Here is a 22,141-nt window from a genome sequence, read left to right on the forward strand (position 1 = left end):
CTCATACAACCTCTTGTTACTACAGCAAATTACACTAATAATATACTCATGTTTGACTCATTTATCCTCCACAAACAGGCAAACTAGTGATTTTATGGACATATATTACTTGAAAATAACAAAAAACCTTGCCCCCATAAAGTGTGGGAAATCATATAATAGGTTCGAATCAATGCAAAACACTGTTTGGCTTCTAGTTTAAAGAAATTTTAAGTACTTACTGTCACATATATCATTAGATAAAATATGAATGATACATTAAAAGTATGGGATTATCAGTAATTATGAACTGCAAGTCATAGAGAAGGACCCAAGTTGAAACAAATGAGCAGAAAACCCTTTGTATTAGGAGATTTATATAGAAAGAAGTAGGAGGAGGTGAACAGCTGGGGAAGCACATTTATTGTGTTCTTCTGAAAGGTTCATATGACAAAATAATACAACAACCATGCAAGTAGTTCCAGTGTGCTGAAATGGGCATTTTTTGTATTTCCCCCAAAGTTCATGGTAATTGTGGCTAAGACTCGTGACCCTAATTCTACGGTCTGCTGTTAAAGCTGATTTAATGCAAGGAACTGTTTCAGCATCGATCGACGCTGTGCATATGTTTGCCAGTAGAATTGTAGGGATGACAGATTTAATAAGCCACTTCAAATCTAGAAGAACTATAACTATTCTACAAAATTTAAAATAACCAAATAATACAATGATAAAATCCATCACAGAATTTTTTTACTTACTCAGGTATCTAAAGATTAACTACATAAAGATATTTTAGTTAGCGCTTTTTATATATTTTCTCTGTATTCATCTCAGACTCATGTTCTAGAGTAGTACACATGAGACTATTTCTTGTATGTTGACTGTTTAAAAAAGAAAACCAAGCCCAAAACACCCCCCAGAAATATGAACAAAAGGAAAATCTTACACTATAGGCACTGATTCTGTTGAATTAACCATAATGACAACAAAATTAAGGTAAAAACCATCAATTTTCTGTTTGTGTACATTTTCTAACATTCATTCAAGGAAATATATAGATGATCCTTTGTGTCAACAAAGCATTTAAGAATCGAAGTGCTTTTACTGCTCTGCTTTTTTGTTTTTCAACTAATTAAAAATACCATATCTACCTCGTTATCTAGCATTCACATCCAATAGTGAGAAAACAAATTACATAACCCTTCTAGTAAGCAAAATGACTTGCTACAGCTTCTTTTGCCATGTCATTAGAGTTCCTTATTTAAACTTGGAAAACACTTGTTCACAAATTTCAATTGCAATGAAATCTTCAAAGGGATGAAATGGTAAGTAGAACAAAGGAACTGTCCAGACACTGCATTAGTGTCTTTGATCTTCTTTATAATGTAGTCTTAATGCCAGATATAGATTAAGGTGGGAGGAGAAGGGGGACTAGAAACATGTACTAAATAACTAAATTGATCAGAAAAAGCTATCAGAAGTTGCAAGGATTTCCATACTATTTTTTCGACTACAAAGTTATTACTGGAAGATCAAAATAGGAAAAGATGTTATCATTTAATTCATCTACAAAACAAATTACTGAAGGAAGATCTTCCCTTCTGTGTCTGGTTCCAACTGTGGACAAGTCTGAACTTGTCTTAACTTGCTTAGGCTTGAGCCCAACAATTACATACAGCCTGCCACTCTCCTAAAGGACTTAGAACTGAAAATATAAGGTTGATTTTGGAGTTATGATTGAAAAACAAACTCAGGGGCTGGATTCACCTTGGATAAGAGAGGGAAATATTCAAGATGCACAGGTGATGTAGACTAAAAATGTAAACATTACAGATAAATGTAGGTTCTACTTTCTGCAACCATGTGGGCTCAGTCTTCTTTTTGCTCTGAGTATGTTCCTTCAAAGAGAGAAAGGGATGGGCAAGTGTCTTCATTCCCTTTCTCAACTGAGCTTTAGGCTGACAGCAGTGTCAAGGATAGGGAGAGAGTATTTTTGGGTATTCAAGAGTTCTAGGATGTAGTCTAAAATCTCGGAGTAGGTCATCCTGTAGCATCTTATTACTGACTTTGTTAAAACTTTGCCTTCCATCTCTTAATCCTTGCAAACCGAAGTAGTAAGAAAATCAATCCATAGCTATGAAATAGATTGGCAGATTTCCAAACAAAGGAAAACTTTTATTTGGAGCTCCTGGATAAATAGCCAGTTTTACGGTGCTGATTCTTTTCTCTGTTTTAGTATAAAAAAAAGAAATTAATCATACTTTGAGGATGTCTCTACCTTCTTTTTCCCCCAGAAACTGCTGACACAGCTGCCAATCTATATACAAAAAAACTGGCAGAAAAGAGACTCAACAGCTTGACCACTACACCAAGAAACCATACACATTGATAAGGAGTTTTATAGTCATGGAAACACGATGGATAAAAGTGAGAATAGCAATAACGGTTAAAAAAATACATATCACTTACTTCAACCTAAGATTTCAACCTGGGAACTGATCTTCCAAGCAAAATAATTATCTGAAATGTCCAGGAATGCAAGGATGATCTTGCACATTGTACTCTATAGCAAAATCTCTTTGCATAGAATAATAATTCTAAATGCCTGGACAAGACAAGGGTAACATTTTCAAGCTGTAGCTATGGAAAAACAAAGCAATTGTTGTGAAATGTAATTGTTTAAAGACAGTAGAAGGTTCCTTCTATTATGTCAAACTGAAAGTAATGACAGCATTATACCACTTTCTGTGCTTTCTATTGATCATGCTGCACAACTTCCTGTGAAGTCAATGGTAAGAAAAAAATGCCTCAAGTGGAGGAGTTGTCATCTCTTTTTCTTTAGGAAGAACAGGGAAAAAGAAGGAAAAAGATGAAGTCACAATGGAATAATAGGGAATGAGAAAGTGGATAACACTGCATCACAAAAGGGACTTGTTCTCTACAAATAAGGTACTCTAGAAACTGTAACACAAATAAAGCAAATGAAGGAATAATGCATGTATAATCAAACTAGAGAAAAAGCAATGTAGGGGAAGATAAGAGCTATGACAGAGCAATGCGGGTAGTCAGAGGTGGAAGTTGTCAGTCACATTTCTTAAACCCACCCTTTCATACTAAAAATACATGACAGTACATTTTTCTCATCTCTGAACAGAGAGGCACCTGGGGTCCCATCCTCGGCCGGTAGAAGTGACAGCAATCGCATCAATTGTATAATTAAGATCATGCATCTGCTTCACTGAATCAGAATCACTGAAACTTAATGGCAGGATTTAATAACCTTTCTCTCCTAAGAATGAATCAGTTTATTGTACTTTTCTAAAGCCAGGTGCAAAAAAAAAATATAATTAGATAGCAATCTAATGGCAGTATAATTAAACTCAAAAGCCTCCTCAATTAACTTCCAACAATGTATCTGTACTGCAAGAAGTAATAAAATTATATTTTTTTAATTACAAAATAAATTCTTCATGTAGTCATATTTTGTGTCCTTTAGATCACGAAACACGTAACTAACAATATCTTTAAAAGTGTAATTTAAAAATGAGCAAAATCATGCTGCAGCCAGCAGGTTGTCTGCTTTTCTCACACCCCCTTTCAGCTCTTTCAACATGTAAGACAGATGTGTCACTTTTGGTAAATGTACTAGGGAAAATACACAGGAAGCAATTATACTTGGGTACATGATAGATTCTGTATCCTCTTCAGGCTTAAATTCATTACTTCCATTGTTTTAATACAAAATAAATGTCTCTACATTGTTACATAAACTAAAGTTCACATTTAGGAATGCTGGGATAAAAGGGACAAATGATCTTTCCCCTCTGTGATCAATCTCATACTGGGAGAGTAAAGATCACAGTTTTAAAGGACCAGGACTGCCTTATTGCATACTGTTTGGCACAAAATATCTGTGATCTGTGACTAAGCTTTGTAGGCAGCATAATTACAAATAAGCACCAATAAGTCATAGAATAGTTTGAGTTGGAAGGGACCTAAAAGATCACCTAGTTCCAACCACTCTGCCATGGGCAGGGACACCTTCCATTAGACCAGGTTGCTCAAAGCCCCATCCAACCAGGCCTTGAGCACTTCCAAGGATGGGGCATCCACAACTTCTCTGGGCAACCTGTTCTTTTGTCTCGCTACCCTCGCTGTAAATAATTTCTTCCTGGTATTAAATCTTAACCGACTCTAACAGTTTAAAGCCATTTCCCCTTGTCCTGCCACTACACAGCTTTGAAAGAAGTCCCTCCAGTTCTCTTGTAGACCCCTTCAAGTATTGGAAGGTGCTGTAAGGTCTCCTCAAAGCCTTTTCTTCTCCAAGCTGAACAACACTAACTCTCTCAAGCTGTTTTCTTAGAACAGGTTCTCTAGCTTTCTCATTATTTCTATGGCACTCCATTTCTTTCTTAAGTTGGAGGCCCCAGAGCTGACATCACTTGCGGCGTGGGTTTTTGCTCTCCCCGGCTGCACGCAGCTCTTGGGAGCCCGGCTGTGGCGTAGCTTCCACGTGCTGCCGGGGTTTGCTGCCGCGGGTTCCCGGACACGGCTCCGTGTCTCAGGCGCGTGGGCCAGCCAGTCTCTGTTACCGTGCGCTAGGGACCCGGCAAAGAGGAAGGAATTTGTCCATTTACTCCGTGCTTGGCAGGAACGGTAACCCCACAGGGGCGGGCACCGAGCCAGAGCGGGCTGAGCGGGACCGTGTGGCTCGGGGCGGCCAGCACGGGGTTTCCCGGGGCCGGACAGCAGGGTGGTTACAGGAGCGGCAGAGGGGTAAGAGCCGGCAGCAGGCAACATGGGGCCAGAAACCGCGGGGGGGAACAACCCGGGGGAAACGCGGGATTACAGAACTTGATTTATTTTAACATAAATTAAAAACCCTAATCTAAACCCAAACTCCGGGATGCAACAATCACTCTCTAAGTTGGGACAAAGATACAGTTCCTTTTCCCAGAGTTTTTCTTAATTTTTTATGTTACATTATGTAAAAGCTCACGGCCACCGCAATGAGGCACTGAATCAAACGCTTCTCAGAGCAGACATGTCTTGTGTGTTGTGTCCTCCTCCCTCCCAGCCCCCAATTTTTAAAGCACCACCTGCTTCACCCTTTAATCCCTTCATAATTAAGACTAGCTACTTTGTACCAGTGCACTTTTGCCTTCCTAATAGGGAGGGGCGAATGGGGAGGGGGAGTTTTGTCATATGACAGTGGAAACTTCTCCTAGTCTTCCCTAAATAAACTTGACCTACTCTTGGATGTATTTACCTGCAATACAATTTATTTAAAACCAATAAAAACAAAGCTCATTTATATGAATATTATTTGAAAACAACACATTTTAATAGAGACAATGGCCATGTACTGTTGCACAGGCCCTCTATTCAAGATGAAATGATTTTTTATTTTTTAAAGGAAATACTCCAAATATATTGACAAACAGCTTGAGTGCCATGCCACCTCCTGCAGATACACTGCTTTTCAGACAGGATGTCTTGCTGCAGTGGTTTGCTCTGATAAACCTGGAATTTGGAATTAGGGTAACAGTTATTCTCTGCCCACAGGCCACACAAAACACTTCTCAGTCAGAATAGCACCACCTATCTGGGCCTGTCCACCACCAAGTTTCACTTGTTTTTCCCACAAGCTTTTTTGCCAGCATCCTGAGGTGTGAAATGAAGCACTTACTATTCTGCTCCTCGTGTTAAGCTCCAGGTTAAGGCCTTCAGAGCTTTTGGCATTGTTAACTTTGTGGCTTTGCCCACTCAGTGTTGTGTAAAATGCCCTTAGGAAAAAATGTGTTTGTTTAGTGGGCCTCTGAGTAGAGGTCCCCGGGGTTTAGGGGCCTGGCTATCTGTGTAGAAACAGATGGCATGCCCCATGCAGCCATCCTAGTGACACAAAGACCATGCTTCAGGAAGAGGGGCTATTGATTGGACCAGGAGACAGACACTGGCACATCCAGCCGCACCATACAGCCTCAATCTTTGAGGTTCCCAATTCACCCTCAGATACCAGCAGAAAATGGCAGCTGACACATGGGCTGCCATTTTTTTTTTCTCCTTGAAGATCAGCTGAGAAGATAAGCCCTGAACCAAAGAGGGTGAGCTTCTATGACAGCTGCTGTGGGCACAAGCAATGGCAAGCCAATGGGCAAGAGATGGATGGGGTTTAGCTAAGTACATGGCATGAGTTGCCATGCTGCTGAGGTTGCATTGACCACACTCAAGTGGCAAGAATAGAATTCAAAACTCCAATGTAGAATCTTTACAGATCACCCAGTGTGAAATAATGCCTGTTTTAACTTCAGTACCTTAAAAAAGTCTAGAAAATGAGCACAAGACAGTCCTTGTCTTCTCTTCACTCTTCTACTACCTTAAGTAGTAATATTTTACTGAGGAACTTGTTGCAAGGGGGACATAACACAATGTACTTTTCTGAAATAAACCCGAACTCCAATACTTACATCTCTGCTAATAGCTTTCATTCACATCTTCATCCCTACTCAACTTAATTGTTGAGTACCCTCTTCTTACCCTCCCCATCCTTGACTCCCACACACAGCACATAACCATGACCAAAATACTGCTGCTACTTTTTCAGGACATGTCCATGCTCCATATTTCTGTGCAGAACTGGACACAGCTGAGAAACCTTCTAATTCTGGATCTAGGTCTAAATCTGGTTCCTATCTTTGAGCCTCTCCCAAATAGGTAAAAACTATTACCATTACATACTCTTCTTTATTCCTTGTGCTTACTGCAGGCTTCATATATATTGCTGATTATCTATGCTTCTCTGTTTTCTGAAGCAATTTAAAACCAAGAGAATACATTTTTCCTCCACCTGTAGTATTTGACTTCCAGTTTCCTGATAAAATCTGTTATTTAGCTCTGCAAAGACCTTATTTAAGTCTTCAAGTCTGCATTGTGATTCAGTTTATATGAATGTCTGAATGACATTATTCTGCAGCCTTTTTTTTTTTTTTTTAATCAGTCAGGCTATTCAAGTAATTGCTCCTTCTTCACCGTCATCTTTTCTTTCTTATCAAGAGTTCTGAACCACCTATCTCAGTACATGACTAAAGGATTTTCTCTTGCAAGAGCACATGGCTTAACTGGTTCTTCATATGCACATAATAGTGCACAGCACTGGTTAGGTAATGACATGGCAAACATCATTCTCTCTGATTATGACTTTGATTCCTTCCTCCCACAATAATAAGTTAATAGCTGCCATCTACCTAAAATACTTTGAGCACAAGATAATCTTCTGTTCCTGGCATAATTGCCCTTCTAACTCTGTAATGTACATATATTTTACTCGTCTCTAAGAAAAATCTGGATGTGTTTAAATACAACTATCTCTGATCACTTTAAATTGAAATTTTAGCCTGCAACAGCCCAGCATGCACCACAGAAAGAATATAAAATATCTACTGCTACATAAACACTTTGTGCAAACACTTTTCACTGGGAAAATCAACACCTATCTATAGGCACTCCAGACTTCTATGAATATCAAAAGTATTTTCCGAATGTAGCTTTAGGTCTCTCTCTGCCTAAAGCACCACTAGTGTTCTAGTTTCTGTGTACTTTTATTACATTCTTGGTGGACAGCAAGGATAATTGCTGGCTAGAGTACATTAGTGGTGAGAGCAGGACAACTTTACAGAAACCAAACCCTAGAAGACCAACAAAAAAAACCCCAGAAGTATGCATTCTTCTGGACAGCCCTTCTTGCTTCAGAAGGAACTGACTGCTCAAGACATATCATTGCCTCCCATTTCTGGAAATGACACAAGTCATTAGACCTCCATCTGTTCTTTATACCTCCCCCGCCCAGTTCTCTGAGCTCCCTGGATTCTCCTTCAGTGACTAGAAATGCAATAATGTAAAAAAAAAATCCAAGAACTGGATCCCTGACTACATAGCTCCTAAGCACCTGCAAGCCTGTTAATTGGAGAGCACACTAAATGAGAGAAGCTGTTTTATTGGGATACGCGCACATAACCATGACTTTTCCTTTTCTCTGGAAACATGTCTTTACAAATTTTACTGCTGTATTATTATTTGGTTGCTGTAAAAGACTGGGGCTTTACCTACAAGCATGAGATATTTTTCAACAATCAGCTTACATAAGAAAAAATGACAGGTAATGTGAAGAGAATACAGAAATTCCTAGTATTTTATTCAACTATTTGCAGTGGAATCTTTCTTGTCTGCTTGGAGATCCAATAGTGGGTCCTTCACTTCATCATGCCATTAACCACATGCCATTAATATATGCACAATAACATTTTGCTGGAGTAAGTAACAAAGGATCAAAAAGTTCAAGAAATCTTACAAAGAAGTAATTAATTAACAAGAGCAGCCTTTTAGGAGCCCTTTTTATCATCCGGAGATTTAAAATCCTAAAAGCACAGAAAAGGTAAAATGTACCCAAGCGGGAGAGAGAAAATTGAAGACACGGCAAGAGCTTTATCATCATGGTAGGATGGCACTTCAGGAAGTATCACTTTGTAGCTATTGCATTCTTGCACCTGTTTTACACTTTTTGATAAGAACATTTGCAACAAGATCCTCACTTCTGCCATTATATTTCTTTGTATGAAGTGAAAGAGCGACTGAGAGACAGCACAAAAGAAAGAAAAGGGAGATTCACTGCTAAAGTACAATACAAGCACTTGCTAAATATGTGGTTTGCAATTACTCACCTGCAACACTTAACCACATAATGGATGCAGAAGTATAATATGATAGATATGATTTTGATCCATGGACCTCAAAGACGGCTAAGTAATATTACCTCTGTCCCAAAGAATGAAACAAATCCACTTGTATAGTTTTGAAGAGTTTTGAAGAAGGTCAGTGTGACATGATACTAAAATACATATTTGTCGGTCCCTTCTCACCATTTCTCACACAAGATGGGTTTAGAGCATGCAGCAGCCAAAAGGCCCAGTTTAGACAGTAGTGATATGACTATAGCATACTACATATATAAAATTTGGCATCGCAACTGTGCATTTCTATGAGATACAAATAAAATCAGATAAAACTAGCATGCCCGATCTCATTTTTATTTATTACCTCCAGAGTTATTTTCTAATTAGAAAGCAAGAATTCATTCTACCCTGAAAACACTTTCTGAATCAAGGGTTGAGTACATTCTTTCTAAATCCAAATTCCAGGATTGCACTGAAACAAGCTACCAATTGATACATAAATTTTTAAATATGGCAACATTCCTTCAAACCCTTTGCAATCTTCAGTCAATGTTGTGACACATTCTTCAAGCAGCACATGGCTTAAGCAAAGCACCTCAAAAGTTCCACTCATTTCTCTACTGTACTAGTCAGTGAGGCACATCAGGACAGCATCAGCATGCTCATCTTTCCACTAATGCACTTTAGTACACAAAGCAGACTCAGATTATATTTGTGCTGCTTTCTAGAGCTCATACCATCAGATCTGTGAAAATAAGGCACAGGAAAAAAATAGAGCAAGAATTTTAAAACGTGATTTTGGGTTAGATGTCTCTGTTTCAGCATGTTCTACATTTTATGTCCCCATGGCTGCAAAATTGTCAAAGTTAAAAACACTTGTAAGATTGGTCCTAGATTTTAGGTGAGGTCTCTTTTTTATATCTCATTTCTGAATCCCACAGTATGTTATTTTCAGTTCTCAGGTGTAACATGAAACCACTCAAATTTTCTCAGCTGCAGCAAACGGAATTTCAACCTGTGACAAGAGTCATGAAGCTGAAAACAATACAGGTACAAAAATTTAAGAGAAGCACTGCATTTGATTTCAGACATATACTTACTTAAAATCCGATCTACCAAATAACTCATTCCACATGTGCATTTTCTCTCCTTGTAGTATAAAAAGCATGAAAGAGCTATTATTTTGAGCTTTGTGCACTGTTGTTAAATACTTAAGAATCCTATCATAAATTACAACCCTGGCTTTTTCACTTGACCTCCTCTATATGTGATCTTATTAACACAGCAGATGAAACTTCAATCATGCAGTGAAATAAACAGGTTATCACTGGCTGGTTCAATTACTCCAATATCCCCCCCTGCCCCTTTGCAAAGTCCTCTCTCCTCTCTCCATTGCCCCTCCATAGTGGGGCAATGCTGAGCTCTAGAAGGCGGTACAGAGACAGCACAAACCCCTGGATAACTGGAGTGAATCCTGATGCCTCAAAAAGCACAGGTGGACAGGCACTTCTCATAAAACAGTTACACTAAATCAGCTCCAAACCAGTAGTTGTACTCTGTCCTTAGGGAAAAGGTGAACAATGTAGATGAAAACAAAAACAATCAGTGCTCCTTGGTAAAGCACCAGACCCAAACACAAGGATAGGGAAGATGCTGCCGTCTCCAGCATGACACTGCTTGGTTGATGGCTACAGCACTGCTGCTGCAGTGAGGTAGCATCACCATGTGTTCTCTATCCCCATCTTCCCACTGCAAGACTGACTCTATCCAGATTCCTATCTGGATTAGTAACCACATGAGTAGCTAGCAAGGAGAGATAATGCTGACCAAGCTGCCAATGCCATTTTGGCAAGTCTTGTACACTGTATCAAGGTAACACAAGTCCTCCTCACCACTGCCTCCCACCATGGAGACTTCAGACCACCTGACTAGCAGGTGCCACTGTGGCAGGGAGAGGGCACTGGGCTAATGCTGTGACTTCTGATGATACTCATCTGACCACAACCTCCACTCAAATGCACATGCCAAGGTGCTGCCTCTCTGCTCTGTTTCAGAGGACAGATGCAGCTAGTTTGAGGATCCCAGAAGGAGCTTGCCAGCTGCACACAGCAGAGGGAAGAAGAGAGGTGCTGCAAGCCTACAAGATAAGGCCTTGAGGAGTCATCCAACATCTGAACTAACCACAGCTCTCTCCACAAGACCTGACAGGGGTGAGTGTAGCCACTGCAAGCTGTTATGGCTACAATGAATAACTGACTGAGGATGCAGAACATCTGTCAGGAATAGCTCTAAGGAAAAATGCTAGGACAGAGTCATGCCTCTGAGAGTCTGGCCTCCCTTCAGAGGCCAGGAGTGCAAGCAGCTGGCTGAGCTACCTGTGTAGGTAAAAAGGGAGCAGAAAGCTGCACATCAAAGCTTTTTATCAGAGGAAGAATCAAGAGAGGATGTCACAGGGAAAGAGGGTACAACTATATCTGGATGCATGAAGAAATGGAGAATTACTGCAAAAGAAGAGAAATGTGTAATGAGCAAAGCTCCAGTGTTAAAAAGTCACATGGGATTCTCGGATGAGAGACAGACTAAGATATCCATGGTACTGTCTTTATTACAGGACATTCACAGTTTTAAACTGGAAAGCAGGACTACATGTGATAGTCAGTTAATCTGGATCTGGAGTAGAATGAGTATGATGAGAGGCAAATAGCTTGGATCTTCCTCCCTTTCAAAGAGAAACACTGTTCTTCAGATTTCCAAACTTTTCACTTGAGAAATGACTGACTGGCAGCCATAGGAAGGAAAACAAATATGCTCTTATGAAATTTTTAGCACCTAGTACAAGCCTAGCTGGTGTGTTCCCAGATCAGCTCTTCTATTAAGAACAAGAAGTAATCAAAGAGAAAAACACCCAGAGGCTTAAAGATAAAGTTTATATAAAGTATTTTTTTATTGCACATATGAATTTGTTAATATGGAACATGTGGTTATTTCTTTTGAAAACAATTTTAACATTAATTACTATTACCCTCTGTCTAATTGCCTGTCTTATCTAGTTCATCCACATGAATGGTACCAGACACATTCAAAATGTTTAAGTAAAACAGTAATTCTGTTTCAGTCCAAGAACTCACTCTACTACTTTAAGTATCAGAGCAGTTAATTTTCACAGTCTTCGGGGCATGGACAGATACTACATTGTGCCTTGAACCACCCAGAAACTCATGGAATGTAGCTGTAACCTTTACCCAGTACCTTGATACATTTACACTTCATACTTTTCTTTGTCCACAGCTGCATTAAGACTCATGAAGTTAACTTATGCTGCTATATAAAAATGCTGACAAAAATTATTTTTCTGCTCTGAAGAAATCTCTTTTTCATACTTGCATGCATTTCTTGAACATAAAATTGCTCTTCTCAGGCATATGCCTTAAGGACAATATAAAATGGCACAAACAACAAAATTATGCTTTAAAATGCATAGCTTTTTCTTTATGTTTTCAGTTGGAATACAATTCCCCAGCAGAGCACACTGGAGAAACCATTCAGGATTCATTTCTCTGTGGGCATCTGAAAATTCTTTAGAAGCAATTAATAAACTCATTCAAATGTATACACATTTCTCCTGCTGCTTAAGGAGATATTGGAAGTAAAGCAGTCTTTCAAGGAAATTGCTACTGTTTTGTTAATAAAGTGCTATAACTGTTCTCAGCAAAATATGTAACTGGGATTTAAAAATTCAGACTTCTGGCCAGTGCTTAGATGTACTTAACTGAATTTGACAGCATTAGACACATACAGGTCGAATTTTTTTTTACCAGGAAGTCTCCATAACTGCAGTAGCATGCACTAAATTAAGTCTAGAAGGAAAAGGAGGGTAAAAACAAAGGTTTGCTGGCATACAAATACCTACCACAAAAATCTTGGATTGTACTGCTTGTTTATCAAAGCAATACTCTTTTTTTTTTTTTTCTCTTAGTATGGGAGACAGAAATAAAACACACAGGTGAGAAACCGAAGAAAAAAGTGACTCAAGAATTGAATACAGGTAAAATTTTACATTCTCTCACTAGCCAATAGTCATCCAGAAGAAGAATTCTTCAAGACTTTGGGAAATAACAGAGCTGCTGGCCTGAATATACATTAGCAAAACACATTTATTGACCTAAATTTTTAACACGCACTGAGAACATGTGTGTTTACTCATCTTACAAGTCAGAGAAGGCAAAAGATTCACATGTACATACATCACTATTCAGCTAACCAGAATCTGATACTGTTTTCCATCAGCTCTACAAAACAAGAAATTATCCAAGTTCTGTGTCATATGGAGGTCCTGTTTAATGAACAGGTGCTCCCATCATAGTAGCTATACAGATGTATTCAGAAAATTAGTTTAAGTAACAGTCTTATGCTGTAGTCTTAATACTGACTTCTAAAAATCCCAAGAACTGAGCCACAGATCTATTTATTTCAGCAGGCAGCTTCAGCCATGCATCCATTGGGACAGCACATGCCCAACACTTGCCAGAAAGGTTCTCATTCACAAGCATCATGAACTCCAATTTTCCACTGTATTCCTTTACATACAAACACATTTGAAGCCAGCATTGCCTCTTTTAAGTGTATTTGTTTAAGGCAGATTTTAACTATCCAATTAGGAAGCCTATTTTTTCAGTTAGTTTCAATGAGTGTATGTCTCGTGCTTATTTCATCTCCATGTTTTATAGATGACATGAAATGTTTACTAAACATTCTGATTTTGCAGAAATATTTGTACCACCTGCTTAGTCCTGTGTGACAAAGCCATGAGGTTCTTTAGAAAACAGAAGGAAGATTATAAAGATGAGCAAGACCTGTCTGTGCTAAATCTCTTTGGCTGACACAAACATCATTTGTAACTTGCACGAAAAGTTTCTTCACTTCTTTGGACGCCAATTAACTTTATCCAGAGAGAGATATGAACAGCTAAGTAAGCTGTAAATGTTGCAATAGAATATGCTCACTTAAGATGAATGAATGTCGTGTTTGCAAAGCTGCAGAAATATTTTAGCGGATCCGATTTTAAGCGGCTCTCGGTGGATCCAGAGCTCTGCTGGAAGCCGAGTCCCAGGGTCTCTGATGCTGGAGGCGGCTCCCGCCCTCCGGCTGCCACCAGGACAGGGGTGGTGATGCTGGTCCGGCTCGCACCGTCCCGCTTGTCGACGGGAGGCAGCGGCTGCAGCCCGACCGGGGAAGGGGGACGGCCAGCGGAGCAGGACACACAAAAACACCTCAACCAACCAACAAACCTCGATGGCACGAACTTAACACAGAGTTGTCAGTCAGCTACCTGACCGCGAAACGCCTAAAGCCAGCAGGAGGAAAGCGGCCGCCAACATCCCAGCCATAAGGAAAGCCAAGGGGATGCCGGCTCGGGATGGAGGACGGGGCGCAGGGCGAGGACGCCCCGCGGGCCGGGCCGGGTCACGCCGCGCTCCTCGGCCGAGCCTGGGGCTGCCACAGGCGGCGGGCGTCGGGCAGCGCTCACGGGCAGCCGCTCATGGGCACCGCTCACCGCGCTCCTCTCACCGCCCGAGCCCCGGGCCGCGGCTCCCTCGGGCTCTCCCCGCCCCGGGCACCCCCCGCCCCAGTTCGCGCTGTCCCCGCGCCGGCTCGGCCCTCCCCGAGGGGTGAGCGCAGCTCCGGGCGGCAGGGACGGGACCCCCGCGCCGCCCCGGAGGGCTTTGTCCCGACGAGACTCACCGCGTGCCTGCGGCTCCATGGCAGCGCGGGCGCTCAGCCGTGCGTGCGGCGCGGAGCCCGCTCGCAGCCCGGCTCGGGCGGCGCTGACAGCCGCGGCCGCGCCGCCGCCGCCCCCCGCCCTCGCCGCTCCCGCCGCTCCCGCCGCTCCCGCCTCCGCGCCGCCGCCGCGCGGCGCCCCCTCGCGGCCGGGCCCGGGCGGCGCCGCTCCCGGCCCGGCCGCGTGCCCGAGCCCCTTGCGCCCCGCGCAGGCCCCGGGCCGGGCCGGCCCCGCGGCGCCTCCGCTGTTCCTCGCCATGGCCTCCGCACGACGCCTCCGGCTGTCACGGCTGGGCCCCGCTGAGGGGGGGCACTCGGCACTTCCCCCCAGGGGAAGCCAGGAGCCGCAAGGCACCGGCGGCACGGGCTCCCCGCCTGAGCAAAGGCGTACCTGGTGTATCCGCGGCACAGTGGAGTGGTCAAGTGCCTGACAAGAACGAGTTCATGGCTTATCTGAGTACCTGTGGATGTCAAGTTCTACTACCTCTTATGGCAGAAGCATGGGAACACATGCAAAATAATGACAGAGCCTACATTATCATGTATACTTAGCAGCTTAAGTAAAAATTATATTTTTTTCCCAGCACATACGTCTGCTATTACTGTGTGTCGTGACCACACATAGTTCACACTGCAGCACTGATTTACTCTAGGTTTGGTCATGCCAGCATAACTTCCACACTTTGTTACCTGTCCACATTAACTTCACTCCTGGAAGGGTCTTGGATATTGTTTTAGCAAGGCTGCCTTCTCCATGGCTGATTATCCATATATTTATCAGTCAGACACTGTATCTAATTTGAGTGTATGATACTACTTAATGCCTCCCGGACACGCTGAGGATGCATAGCTTCTCAAGGCCTGTACTAATAAAAATTACAAAGCTAGAGAGTAAGGTCAGATGAAAGAAGTATTAGGCATTTGTTTGTGAAATTATACAAATGGGTCATACTTTGATTGAAGAAAATTATCTGAAAGAAAATGATTATGTGGTTTGGCCAAAGAAAAAAGACCATTTATAGCTAGAAAATAAGAGTTCCTTTTTTCCTTAAAATTCTGTAGCAAAGCATCAAAATTATTTATTTCCCACCTTTTTGTTACAAAAAAAATTAGAAAACTAAGGCCAAAGCAGCTTTAATTTGTACATATCTAATGAGGTTTTCCCTTAATACACACGTGCTTGTGGGTTCGAATTTTAATTTCTGTAAGGCGTGAATTATCATTAATTTTTCCTAGGCAAACCTCTCTTCATTGTGATTTGACATCTCCTTGAGCTGGAATTTACCACTGAGAAAAGCAGAACAGAGGTTGTCAGAAGAATGAATTCCTGCACTCATGTCATTTCAAATGCAGAGACATCTTACCGTGACAAGATTTGAGCTCAGAAATGCTATCAGCTTTTACATGAAAAAAACACAAAGCCAAGTCCAGTCATGAATGCATGGAATCCCTGAGAAATTTCTCAGGGAAAAACTGAAATGATCAGCATAATTAGAAAATGTACTTTTCTGCAAATATAAGCAGGGCTTTCTAAAGCAGCCTAAGCAGTTCCTATGAAGCATGATGAAAACTCGGCACCCAATCTACTTACAGGGCTACAACAGTATTAACAATACTGTTTATGGACAAGCCTAATTACAAATCTTACAGCAGCATATGCTATTCAAATTACTGAACAACAGGAAATTTTACCAGATGCTTATATGCTGAGTTTGATTTATCCTTTACATTTAGATACATGACTTCTTTTTCCACACCAGGAATGCCCTCTACTGTAAAGAAAATCCAACCACTGTTTTACCTAACAAGTTATGGAGAACAACAAAGCCAGTCCTGCATTTAAGAGAGCTATAAATAGGAAAACAAACCTGTAAGTCTTGAGTTCCACAGTAATATGTTCATCTTGTGGCATGTTTGACAGAAAAAAGAAACCAGTCATTAAAAATATCCTCCTGCAACATGCAGCTAGGAAACCAGCATTTTAAAGGTGGATTTTATTAGAAAATTACTATCCCATTGAAATGATGCAATTTAATTGTAAAATAGCTGATTAATTTTCTACCTACAGTACAACAGGATGCATTTTCATACTGTCCTACATATATCACTGATTTAGTGAGATTCCTCATCAAATTTGCCTTGCAAGAGATTTTGTTTCACTTCTATGTCTGAAGAGACTGACATAATTCAGACTTTGTTTTCTGTCTTGAAAGGGCTCAATCAAGTTGTAGGAGCTTAGTTGTTGTTTGAGAAAGGTCATTGTCTCTCCCATCATGCTGAAATTAAAAACAGTTGGGTTTTGTTTGGTTTTTAAGAGGTCAGACAGAATAAAACAAAAGCCAGATTATTTTGGTTTTGAAACAATTATGTATTATCACACACTTCGATTACACAATTTTCACAATAAAACAGCAATAGGCTTCAAATAAATGTATCAAGTTTATGTCATTGCACTGACTGGTTCTTGTCCTCTAACACAAAAGTGACAACATCCAATCTTGTGCCAGCCTTCAGTAGATGTCTCTCTTCTTGTAGGGAGTAATTCCATGCATTTTGGAGATGGGGATTAAGGCAGGATTCTGCATGATAATGAGTATCCTAAACTCTTACTGATTTTTCATGGTAAATAATGGGGAAAAGCTACTAATAATTCACAGAAGTGCAAACCATCTAAAGACTGTGAAATACCAGTGGAATTTGTTGGTCCTAAAGGCCAGTGATTGTTTAGCAGGATGGGCTATGGCATGTGCATACATGCACTTTGGAGAAAAGATGGCAGGCTGCAGCGAAGCACAGCATTCCAGTTGTGATACAAAGTTAGATCTCCAGCAGCAGGTTAAATCTTTGTAGGGATATGCCATGGATGGAAAAACCAAGGATATACTCTGTGCCTTCTTCTACAAGGTTCAAAAACCATGTGTTCACACAAGACATTACAATTTATTTCCTTCCATTCAGATGTCATTGAGTTGTTTGCCAAATGCTCTATGCTACATGTTCAGTTCCCAGAATACTGCGGATTCTGATATTTGAAAGAAATACTGAAAATTAAAATAAAATATGCTCAATCTACTTTCAGAGTTTTTCTTTAACCTTTAGTAACTTCTTTTGATTTTCCTCTTTTATTCTTTGTATACTTAATGCCTAGAGCAATGTTGCAATTTAGAACATGAAGTGTGAAATAAAGTGCTGCTACAGTGTACAACAATGACATTTTACATTTTTATCAACAGATATTTACATTTTTATGAGCAGATTTTCATGATTGTCCTAATGGTCCTGAAACTAATTTCCCAATTATCTTAATGGTCTGATGATAAAGTAGTTTCTTTTTTTTATTTTTCTACCATGAAATGTTTTTTTTCTCCAGCTGTAACTAACAGAATGTAAGAATGAACATACAAACCTTGTGTGGTATTTTTGAGTGTGCTTAACTTTGTATGAAAAATACTCTGTGATAGAATAATGAGCAGAAAATTATTTTATTATTATTGATATTAATTAAAAATATCTGCCTGTTTCTTGGACAGCTCTGTTTTCCTTCAAACATCCTGACTTCTCATGACTGGGATTAGTGGAACTGAACTTTGCATCAGCGATCCAGCATTAATCGCTATGCTCCTAATGTCAGAGAATCTGAATCAAGATCCTCTTCTGATGCAAACATCTCTATAAAAATAATAAAGTTCTGTTAATTCATTGAAGTTGTCTTTGATAAATATGTAACAAGACTACCAGTGACTGTATTACTCTGTGTTTTTACAATTCACAGAGGTTATTTAGAATATTTTTGAGAAGTGAAATACTTTTTTCCCCCATTACTCAACAGATTTCTGGCTGTCCTATCGATTGAGTCTTCTCCTCTCTCTCAAATGTTTTTCCAGTTTGCCTGGGATGAAAATGGACACTGTGAGGTGAAAAATGGAGGATGAGCAAGTGGGAAGGCACATCAAACTCTTCACCACAATCCAATAAAAGAAGAGAGAGACTGAAAATGAAGGTTGGTTCAGACTAGAATTTATACATTAAGTGATTGCAAACTGCTGACACATATCCTGGGGCTTGTAGATACCACAGTGTGAGCATGTGTTGTCATTAGGCTTTCAGAACTTTCTAAAAGATATATATACTTCCATAAAATTCATTCCTATAACTTGTGAGATTAAATATTCTATTTGTCAATATAAAGGCTCATCTCTCATGTTAAAATACAAAAGAAACCCAGCATTTCTAGGTGTAGGTTCATGCCACCTTGACACACAGCTTTAGAGTGATTCAGATGAACTGCAATGGCGAGAGCTCAGAGCTGATTCCCTCATGGCATCTTTCAACACCAGATGGCACACGACTAAACTTAGCTGCCTGAATGAAGGAAGGCAATTAAATGTCTAAGCATACATACATAGAACCATCATAGATATCCAAAAGACCCGAGATACCCACATGAGCTGGCATGTATTACACAGGATCTGTGGGATTTCTCTGAAATGCCATATTGGGACAGTCAGGATACCCTAGGACTTCTAAAATACTAGTGGATATTTAACTTTAAGCACTTGAAATATTCAGTATGGAAGGCATTCAGTTACCTACAGACAAACATCCAATGCCACTTGGGAGTTCCTGGACAGTCTGGGATGCCCTGATAGAGCAGAGATGTGCAGCCCAACCCCAATGTGAGCCCTGAACTCTCTGGAGCAGCAGCAGCTCCAGACCAGATGAGACTCCTTCCGATATCTGAAGTGCTCTTCATAAAACTGAATCCTGCTTTGTGCAGCTAGGTGTGGGCTAAATGTCTGTAGGTTGAGTCCCTGTTAAGATGTACTTAATGTCATTTTGTGTTTGTAGAATTGTTGCATGTTCAGCAGGTCTGCCTGAAAATGTGCATCCACCCCTGCCAGAATCACCTCATTCCTTTCAAAGAACATCCTTGTCACTTTATGTAAGCTCTAAGTATCCTGGTTTATAAGTCAGGTTACCACTAGGCTTTTGTTCAGATGAGCCACTAACCTTGAACAACTTCATTGGTGGTGTATGGAGTGTAAAATTTACTGCTTTTATACTCCTAAAGCTGTCCACCATCTCAAGAACATAGTCAATAGCCCTCCTTCAGAAGTAGGGCATGGACATTGCTACTATAAACATCAGAAACTAAACACTGGGCAATTAGTTTAACTCGCGCAGATGAAACCTTTGTAGAAAGCCATTAACCTGAGGAAAAGGAAACCCACACTGCCCCAGCCTGCACCCTGGAATAGACTCACAGGCAGCTGTGAGTCACCCATGGCTGTGGGAGAGGGAGGTCCTTCCCCAAGTCACCCTCTGTGAAACCTGGAGTGCAATTTCTGATTCAGAGGCCCATCACTTGATTCTTCTGGTTCATATAGTCTCTTTTTGGAATCCTTTTGGAGCTCCTCTTTGTTGTACCCATGCACATGTCCTTTGGTGAAATTTTGTTCAGGTTTTCCATTTTTTCAGACAGCATTGCCTGTGTTCCTCAGCACAACACAAAGCCCAGGGGCTGCCCCAGTGATACTGCAAGCATCAAGTATTTACACCCAGTGATGAGATTCCTCCTGAGCCTTCAAGCTGAACAATCCCAGACTTCTCAGCCTTTCCTCAAATAACAATCTCTCAATCATCTTCATCATCCATTGCTCCAATATGTCCATGTTTGCCCAAAACTGGACTCAGCACTCCATGCATGACCTCACCTGTGCTAAACAGAGGGAAGATCAACCCACTTGGCTTACTGGCACCACTCTACCTGTTGCAGACCAGTGCACCCCAAGTAACTGGCCTCCAGCTGGGCTTGGGCTACTCTCTTTGAACCCTGTCTTTCAGTCAGTTTTGGATCCACCTCTCTGCCCATTGATCTAGCGATGTGCCAATCCTGCTGTATAATAAACTGTACAATAAACTTCCAAGTTTGGCAAATGCTGCAAAATGATGCTATATTAAGCAAGTTGGCTTGGTGAATCTATATTATGGCAATTAAATTTTTAATGGGCCAAAATCAATCTTTGATACAGGTAAAATAATCATGATAGATGAGATTTAGTTTTCACTTAGCAGAACTGATGTGGTTTCTCCTGTCTTCTTAAAATGTTTTCTTTACACCCAAAAGATAAGAAGCCATTATAAAAGCAAGGACAAAATTTAGTTTTCACATGTAGCTCAGAAGTCGATTTCTTTATTGGTTTTGAAAGCATTCATTTCTGTATATGTGCATTGGGAATCTGGTACAAAAGCTATTGCTGAAAAGCATTTAATTCAACATCTTAAAGGAGGTTCTTCTTTGAAGTGCTATTGATACTGATGGATTGTCTAGCACATGGAATTATTTTTGCATTGCTGGATGCAATACCCTTTTCTGGGGTTTAATCCTACATCTCCAGACTGAAGTGGAAGTGCATCTGGCCATGTGACTGGGAGTGACTGAACCAACCTGGCAACATCCCTGACTATTATCCATATCACCAAGAGAAAAATGTAACATCTCTTTAAAACATAACAGAAAGAAACAGATAAGTACTCTATTGTAATGTCCTTGCATAGGTATCCATTTAGCATCATGATGCAAAGATATGAATCACACTTCACTGAAAAGTTAGGTTTTTTAAAAAAAATCCAATTTATGCAAAACCCTTGAGATGGGTCCTTCTAAAAATGGGAAAAAACCCTAAGATTTCTTTAAAAGGAGTTCACAGTAAAAAGGATGCCTCTTATGGATCAATCATAGAATCAGCAAACATGAGAATAGTTTCATTTCTTTTTCTCTTAAAGAAAAAAAAGTGAATAAGGAAGAACAGCCAGCAATCTATCACAATGAGCAAAGTGTATTCGGAGAATTGGATGCCCAGTTAGAGTGACTTCAACCTCTGTTGAACACAACTGATTCCCAAAATTAGAATGCATTTAATATTGAGTCCTGTCTCTTTAAAATCTCAACTACCATAAGATAAATCACTTGATATCACATGTTATCTACTCTTGTGCCATCACTCTTTAAAAAAAATTTCCTCCTCTGTCTCAGGTACAGCCACTGCAATTTCAGAATCTCTCTCCTCTTTTTAGAAAGTGGCTGATCGGAACATCTGTTTGTTGTTCTGCACTTTGCTTTAGCTTGGTAAACATATACATATAAAAAAGCAGAACAACATCAACATGAAGATTCAAATTATAGTTAACTGACAGCTTACCTGTAAGCCATACCACTAATTTGGGATGCCACTATTCTGGGATAAGAGGTAGCTTGCTTATTGAAAATCTGCAACACATTCTGACTTCATCTTTTGCTAAGTAATGAGTCATGGGAAACAGAGCAAATACTGAATAGCTCCTCAATTTTTACCTAATTTACTAAGACAATTAAATCACAGACTGCATATTCTTTTTTGACGTGTCTTTGTACTATGCAGGGGTTTTTTTAAAGCACCTGTTAAGCCACGGCTTTATCCATGTGACAAAGTGGCATCCCTGCATGCTCTTTTGATTTGGCAAATTCTAAATTCAGGGAGAGTCAAGATGACACGAGGATCAAGCTGAAGGATGTGTGATCTACAGAACAGATTCCTCTCAAAGGTGTGAAATGAAACACCCTGTTACTCAGACTGCCTACAAAAGCTTCCCGAGGCTCACACGAATAGCAG

The 22,141-nt window shown here is 40.5% G+C and overlaps 1 protein-coding gene across 2 annotated transcripts in view; it reads right to left on the bottom strand.

Annotated features, from left to right (window-relative positions):
- The window catches only part of TPD52L1 (TPD52 like 1), a 50,795-nt gene extending 36,242 nt beyond the window's left edge, over positions 1-14,553 (bottom strand). For both annotated transcript variants that reach the window (XM_053938573.1, XM_053938572.1), the window contains exon 1: positions 14,454-14,553. In XM_053938573.1, coding sequence (XP_053794548.1) covers positions 14,454-14,472 — 19 coding nt within the window. In that variant the 5' untranslated portion in view covers positions 14,473-14,553. The remainder of the gene's footprint in view (positions 1-14,453) is intronic.
- Positions 14,554-22,141: the final 7,588 nt, after the last annotated feature.

This window comes from Vidua chalybeata, chromosome 3 (assembly GCF_026979565.1).
Source record: "Vidua chalybeata isolate OUT-0048 chromosome 3, bVidCha1 merged haplotype, whole genome shotgun sequence".
Lineage (NCBI taxonomy): Eukaryota > Metazoa > Chordata > Aves > Passeriformes > Viduidae > Vidua > Vidua chalybeata.